This window comes from Azolla caroliniana, unplaced genomic scaffold (assembly GCF_043228905.1).
Source record: "Azolla caroliniana isolate FFs.n. ecotype wild unplaced genomic scaffold, voAzoCaro1.0.p SCAF_21, whole genome shotgun sequence".
In the NCBI taxonomy this organism is placed as follows: Eukaryota; Viridiplantae; Streptophyta; class Polypodiopsida; order Salviniales; family Salviniaceae; genus Azolla; species Azolla caroliniana.
In genome coordinates this window covers 8,298,675-8,306,626 of record NW_028230456.1, presented here as the reverse complement: position 1 = coordinate 8,306,626, position 7,952 = coordinate 8,298,675, and the positions used below count along the sequence as shown (strand labels likewise).

The window sequence follows — 7,952 nt, the reverse complement described above, 5'->3', positions numbered from 1 at the left end:
TCAATCAATCATAGAGAAGCACTCACTCACTCAATACACAAACTTACACATACATACATACACACACACACACATACATACATACATACATACATACATACATACATACATACATACATACATACATACACAAACACACACATACACACACACACACACACATACATACATACATACATACATACATACATACATACATACATACATACATACATACATACATACATACATACATACACACACACACACACACACACACACACACAAACTCACTCGCTCACTCAATCACTCAATACACACACTTACACATACATACATACATACATACATACATACATACATACATACATACATACATACATACATACACACACACACACACACAAACTCACTCGCTCACTCAATCACTCAATACACACACTTACACATACATACATACATACATACATACATACATACATACATACATACATACATACATAGACTCACAAACTCAGTCACTCACTCACACAGAAACACTCACTCACTCGATACACACACTTCATTTTTGGGCAAATTCACGTGATGGTGGGAGGAAAGACGTCCAAATCTGGACCTTCTACTATCTTCGGTGCTGTAGCTCTCGTCCTCCTCACCTTCACTGGTAATACTTCCAAACCATAACCCTAAAACGGTGTTAGGTTTGTGGTTCTAAGTAAGCTATATGCATACATTTATTTATTTACAGGGAACACTACGATCAGGGTTTCGTGGTTGCATACATATAAACATAACACATGCAATTAGGGTTAGTGTCTCGGTGATAAACATACTGTTAGGAAACACATACATACATTAGGTTTTTTAGGGAAGGAAAAATGTTGGGAAGTTAAATACAAATATAACACTGGAAAACTAGGGTTTGGCCATTAATGTCTGGTTTATTCAATTCATCGATGTATAAAAAAAAGACGTAAAATAAGATCTATCTTCATGGTCAGGGACTCGAATTCTTGATGGCTATTTCAACACTTGTTCAAGCTCGAATATGCAGCATGGGATGGGGACTATCCATGAGAGATTCAGTAAAAAAGTGAGCTCGAGGTGGCCTCATCAAGGCTATGGTACTAGTCTAGATCTCCGAATCTATGTATATGAAGATTGGGAAGTGCCTGGATTGAAAGAGCTTCAACGAGGCCGTGATCACAAAATTGATCCCAGATCTTGCGCTAAAGGGCAATGGGGCACCCAGGTTGGTTGGTTAGTTAAGCTATGATGTAAAACATCATCCCCATACCAAAGGACATTCAGTTTAGTGGAGAGGTGACTTCAAGTTAATTTGTTCATCTAAATGGCAATGGGACACTCAGGCTACCTAATAGGTTAGTTTAGTTCAGTCTAAATGGATGATTAGCTAAGTTGGTCTGTTACTTGTTCCATGATTTGAAACATGCTACTCAGTCTTTTTTTTAGTACAATGATTTCCAAATCTAGGAGGCTTTAAGAAGGGTCAAAGGAAATAAGAAAATGAATACATCTAACACTATAGATCAAAGTTGATTAACAAAGAGAGTGGTAAACTGTGACACTATTCAGTGAGTGAGAGAGAGAGAGAGCATGCCTTCAAATTCACTATGCCACATCATCATCCTTCCTCACCCATATATCAAAATAAAGTTGGATTGACATACATGGCAGTTAGACCTAGTTAGATATTCTTACTTAAACAAGTTATTAACAAATCTAAGCACCATTCAAGAACCTACATAACTATTTGAAGTATGTGAGTCTCATTTCTAATCTCTCTACTCACATTATTTGAAGTCTTGGAGGCTCTAATTACATCCACAGCCAACACTGATGGTGCCTAAAGACATTGAAAGGATTGTGAGTGAATAATGTGAGGAATAGGAAAAATTGAGAGGCAATGTTAGAGAGATACGAATGCTTGATCTAGTATTCTTAGACATATCATCACTCAAATGAATAACAGCAAATACTTTATACTAGAGGTAGAGCCATATTGAGAGAACTATTTAATCTGACTTGTAACCATTATTCTGGTCATTTACTGTATAATAAGAAAAATCAGTGCTGCCGATGAAAGCTGCATCAGTCCCAAATGCCCAACCCTGAACAGTTTACTGCACAATGCAATGCCACATTATGACTTCCTTTACCTACTTGAGATGTTACATTGAAATATTCTGATTCAACTTGAAACAATCTCCTGAATACAAGAGTTTTAAAAGACCGCAGTGGTTCAGGAGGTTCAAGTTGAGTTTATTTGTTTTTGGTGGGGAATATCTTTAAATACACTACATGATGAAATATCATTGGGCCCCATTATCATACAACCTTATCCATCGATCTACACAATGTTATGGCTCACACATAGACCATTTATAGGGATGTTTGCAAACAGTCAAACCATGTGTCCAGGCGTTTGTTTGTAGGATTGCCACTTGATTGACTGCAAGGCAGGCTATAACTTCTAGGAACTGTTTTCTAAAATTTTCTCTTATTGTCGTACACTGCACTTTTATGTATGTACAAATATGTATGTATGGTCACGCAAATTGAATACTTCATATGTTAAAAGCTTATGTCCATGCTATAGTGTGGAATATATTTTAGAGCATATATATGCTCTTTGATTACTTCTTCGTGAAATGGTTTTATAACAAAGAAAGGTTCACCATGCTTGTCATCCTTTGTCTCGACATCCGCTGCGCGTATGGCTCGCTTGCATGTGAAAAATCTATAAATATTTCTTTCTTCTCAAACAAAGATTTCCCACTAGTAATATAAGGATTATGCAAAGGATTTAATGACTGCAAAACAACAAGAAAACACAGTAGAGGAACTTGAGAAGGTTTTTGATCATGCATATCTAAGTCTGTTGTATATGATGGCATCACAATTACAACCCTAAGCATGTGTGTGGCGTAACAGGTAAAGATTCATCAACTATTGCTGCAATCAGAGTACCGAACACGTCGAAAGGAAGAAGCCCAACTTTTCTTTGTCCCTACTTATGTAAAATGTGTGAGGATGAATGGTGGGCTGAGTGACAAAGAGATCAATAAATTTTTTGTGCAGGCCAGTAGGTTGACAGTGTAAATCATGTTCTTTCCATTATTATTTCAATGGCCAATTGCTGCAACGTGTTTCCGATTTTCTTATTGATGCAAGCGTGCCTGTGTTCAGATCTTGGAGTATATGCCTTACTTCAGGCGTTCTGCTGGTCGTGATCACATATTCATTTTTCCAAGGTGAGAATTTTGTTTCGATGTTGTGTTTAAATATTTCAGCTATAGACTTTATTGGTTGTATTCTTCTTCTGGTGAATATACAGTGGGGCTGGTGCACATTTATTCAAGGATTGGAGCATCTATTTAAACCGCTCTATTTTTCTCACTCCTGAGGTGCTCATCCCTTATATTGTAGTGGATTCACTTAATTCTCGCCAGTCAGGGGCATTCAATTTCTAATCGATATTGATCTTCAATTTTTAAAAATTCAATTGTGGTATAACATGGTATCAGATGGTTGTTTTCCAATTATGCACTCTTTAAAGAACCTATTGATGCCCTGAAGCTTGATATGTCTTATTTACTTGTAACATATACATGCACAAGAGGTTATGCTGCTATGTCAAAATCATATGAAAATACATATCTGTTTGAATTATTGGCCTTTAGATTTTACATTTCATCCCTCTATTAATATGTACATATGGATTGCTAGTTTATACATATTAATGGTGTATGTATGGAAATTTCTGATTCCTAGTGTGTATATTTTACAAATTTATGTCTGAAAGTTTCAGATTATTTATGATATCTCTTTGTGTTATTTTGCGTAATGGTTCAAATGAATGCAACTATGTGTAATGTTACTTCCAAACTTGTATAGGGAGATAGGACAGACAAGCGTGGAACTACTGCATTTAATACATGGAAAGACATCTTAATTCCTGGCTATGTGGATGAAAGCATAACTTCAGAAGTTCATATATCCGAAGATGTAGTTAAACCAATACCTCTGGCACAAAGGAAATTCATTGCAAATTTCTTGGGCCGTGCACAGGGGAAAGTTGGCAGGCTCCAGCTTATAGAACTTGCTGAAAGATTTCCACATGAGGTGCATGACTTCGAATCTAGTAACAGGATCAATATGCTACACAAGTACTTATGTAGGCTTATGTCTGATATATTGGTTAATGCAGTTGGAATCTCCAAAGCTTGCTTTTAGTGGTCCAATGAAATTAGGGAGAAGAGAGTATTTTGAGCATCTCCGCAATGCAAAATTTTGCTTGGCCCCACGTGGTGAATCATCGTGGACACTTCGATTTTATGAATCATTCTTTGTTGTAAGTCAGGCAACTTAGTTTTTCTGTTGTTTAATTTAGAGCTGGTACATACCGTTTTTGAATCTATATGTATATAATCTAAAGACAAGTATAATGTCATGCGAACTCTACATTTACATGCATGAACTCATTGTGATTTGTTTTTACACAAGCAGGAATGCGTCCCAGTTATCTTATCTGATCAGGTTGAGCTACCTTTCCAAAATGTAATAGATTATTCTCAGTTTTCTATCAAGTGGCCATCCACACGGATTGATGAAGACTTGTTAAATTACTTACGATCCATATCAGGTTAGTATGTTTTAATGTAAGACTGAGATGAAGTCATTGATTTTGTTGAAAGGGGCAAGTATGTCCAGTAGACTAAGAATGTACATCATTATATTTGTTTGAGTAACCAGAATTTGATCATTAAAATTACATTAAAACATACATTAGAAGAAAAGAGAAGTCTGAAGCTATATGGAATAATCCTAAGGTGTGAAGAAAAAAAGAAAGTATATTAGTGTCTTCTCCAAGATATGCTGCCAGGTCGCTTTGCCAAAGTTAGACATCCACTGTCATACCAAAGGTGTCCACAGAGACAGGGAATGAGGGCCACCAAGTATATAGGGAATATCCACAGTAGAGGTGTCGTTTTTGTTGCTCTATTATGACATTACTTAATAACTTTCTTCCTTTCTACTTGTTTCCCCTGAACTCTTGAAATTTGGCAAGGCAACATGCCCGAGGTCCAATGGAGTCTAGACCATGTATTTGTTCACTCAGCACTGAATTTTGATGTGTATGGTGCGTTTCCATTCATAAAGTTGGGCCAATTCTAAGGTCACTGTGAAGTTAAGGGCTACATTCTGCATAAAGTCACTTTAAAGCTATAAGACAGTGGAAGAAATGAGTGGGTTAGGATATATTTGAATAGCTGGGCATTTGGCTGCGTGATCAAGACCTGCCATATTCAAACAAGCCTCTTTCGATGTGGTCTAGGAAATTCTGATTCAGGGCTTCTAGGGAGACATGTGTGAGTGCTAAATCTGCAGACTTTCTTGCTGAATGATTATCTTATCAACAGTGGTCAGTGGAGTGTTCTCTGGAAGCTCCACAGTGGATTCTAATTGTGGAAATTGGTTAAATTATGGGTTTTCAGGTGGCTGTATTATTAGGATTTAGACTCCAGATTTTAGATTGTAAAATGTGTATCATCCAGATGTCTTAAAACCATCATCAGCAATCACAAACCATGGTGTTATAGCCTCCAACTATTTTTCATTCACAAACGTACTCAGATGAAAAATCTAGGTTAGGCTGTCCTGGGAAGCCTGGAATCTCTCTGCAGCTTTGGCAATGTGCTCCCATACCCCCTGTGTTTGGAAGAGTAACAATATGCTCTCATCCCCCTGTGTTCGGAAGATGTGATATCATAAACTCTGTATGCAACTTGAGGTGTGGTGTGAACATTCCAAACCTGTATGCACTGGAATCTCTATGCAACTTCAGCAATATGCTCTCATCCCCGTGTTTGGAAGATGTGATATCATAGACTCTAATGCAACTTGAGGTGTGGTGCTACTTCCAAATCTTGGGAGTAGCAGCCATGGTTGCAAGCACAAAGGCATTGCCTTTGTGTAACTATGAGCTAATGCTCGAAGGCGTACTCAGATCCAAGGAGGGAAATTTCAATGGATTCAAAGTTCCGAAGGGTACACTCAAGTCTCAAATGGTTAGTTTTACAGGACTCCTGAGCTGTTGTGCATGGTAACATCTATTGAGGACAAAGCTCTTGTATCATCCTATGATTAAAATGATCTTGGAGCCAATCACAATAACTCTTAAGGTTATATGGTGCTCATGCATTGCGAAGGGAGACCATAGAAAGCCGTTGTTCATGATTGTTTATCATGTAGTCCCTTTTCCTGGGCACTGTTATGATATTCATATTTATATCCATGTCCATTCCTATTGATGTTCATGGTACATTTCATACTCATTATTTTCATGTTCATGATCATTGTTTCATATATTCCCAAGCACATATTATGTATGAAAACCTTATTGACATGAATAATTAGATCTATGATGATTGTTGAGATTCAGATGCTGATGTGGAACGAATGCTGACCCGTGGGAGAGCGATCAGATGTCTCTTTGTTTATGCATCACAGCATGAAGGTTGCTCAGCAATGGAGGGCATATTATGGGAACTCCAAAGGAAGGTGCGACTCTTTCATCAGTCAGCAGAGACATTTTGGCTGCATAATGGGTCTTTGGTTGATAGGAAGCTAATTCCAATGCAAAATTGGGTTCCCCCTCTTCTTGTACCATGATTGTTCATTCATATGTACTCTCTCTCTCTATATATATAATTTTCTCTTGAAGATGTCGAGGTTTTTATTCAATTCACTATTTATTTATTATTTATTATAAGTTTCGAGCATCATCTTTGACAAAGAAATCTCCCCTTAAAACTTGGTTCATATCCAGCCTTCTAATTCACTTTTAGGCAAATGGCAAACTTAGGTCCATGCCACTAGATTTGTTGCCTAAAAGCATCATGGCTTTCAATGACTACAATCTCACCTAAATAGAGTATTGGATCATTCTAGAGCGAAATTTACTAGTTGAAATTCATGGTGCTTTTAGGCAATAAGTCTTGTGGTAATATCCTCATGGAGGCATTAAAAGTGAAAGAAAACACTAAATTTTAGCGGTCCTTTTGGAGGCTGATGTATCCTTCTACACTTTTTGACAATGTGTCAATGACTTATTGAATGTTCATGCTTGAAGAGTCATGGAGTAGCAAAAGAATTTTGAGTTTCAATTTGTGCAAACTTATAAGCATTGTGTCCATTTATAAGCATTGTTTACATGTTATTTAGGTACAACTTGCACCTAAGCATTTGGCTATGAATTTGTTTTCAAACATTTATATAGTTTGTTTAAGGAGGCACCATTATTTATTATAAGTAACTATTATTTGGCAATCCATTGTTTACAATGCTTTCGTGTTGATTATGGTTTGTTTTATTCTAATGTACACAATCTTAATGTTTAATTTTGTATCTTAACACTTATAAACATCTTGTCACAACAATGCATTAATCTCATCACCTTTTACATATGAAGAATTAATGCACTTCTTGTATGTACAATAGAGTGGAATCTTGTCCTAATGACATGCGAAACAATTATTGTCGTTGTCATGGTAAGGTGTTTAACTATATAAGAAATGTTGGCGAGATCTTTTGGATGCTTTCGCCTTGAGCTCAATCACTTCAAATTCATATTCCTCTTCATCTTCGTTCCAAGTGAGCTCAATCACATGAAATACATATTCCTCTTCATCTCCCTTTTGAGTTATCTCAATCACTTGAAATTCATGTTTCTCTTCAACTTCGTTCCAAGTGAAATGTAAAGTAAGTTTGCTTCAAGAATCTCATCTTCTATTATGGCTTTTAGACAACTACTAGTTATTGTTATCTTTGCAATGCACTTTTTACTTGTGAATTGTTGATCTTCCGTTGAACTTTGACCTCCTCATTTTTCCCTCCTCTTCAAAAAAGGTAGTCCTTCCAAATTTGCATTCTTGAACAAGTGATGTTGA

At 36.7% G+C, this 7,952-nt stretch overlaps 1 protein-coding gene across 1 annotated transcript; it reads left to right on the top strand.

Annotated features, from left to right (window-relative positions):
• Window positions 1–494: 494 nt before the first annotated feature.
• Window positions 495–7,126, top strand: LOC147850583 (Exostosin family protein). Its single transcript, XM_087336205.1, has 9 exons — window positions 495–643; window positions 981–1,231; window positions 2,935–3,081; window positions 3,190–3,254; window positions 3,338–3,407; window positions 3,898–4,125; window positions 4,211–4,354; window positions 4,510–4,645; window positions 6,446–7,126. The coding sequence occupies exons 1-9, from the start codon at window positions 565–567 to the stop codon at window positions 6,673–6,675; spliced, it is 1,350 nt and encodes a 449-aa protein (XP_087192331.1). The 5' UTR covers window positions 495–564; the 3' UTR covers window positions 6,676–7,126.
• The last annotated feature ends 826 nt before the right edge of the window (window positions 7,127–7,952 follow it).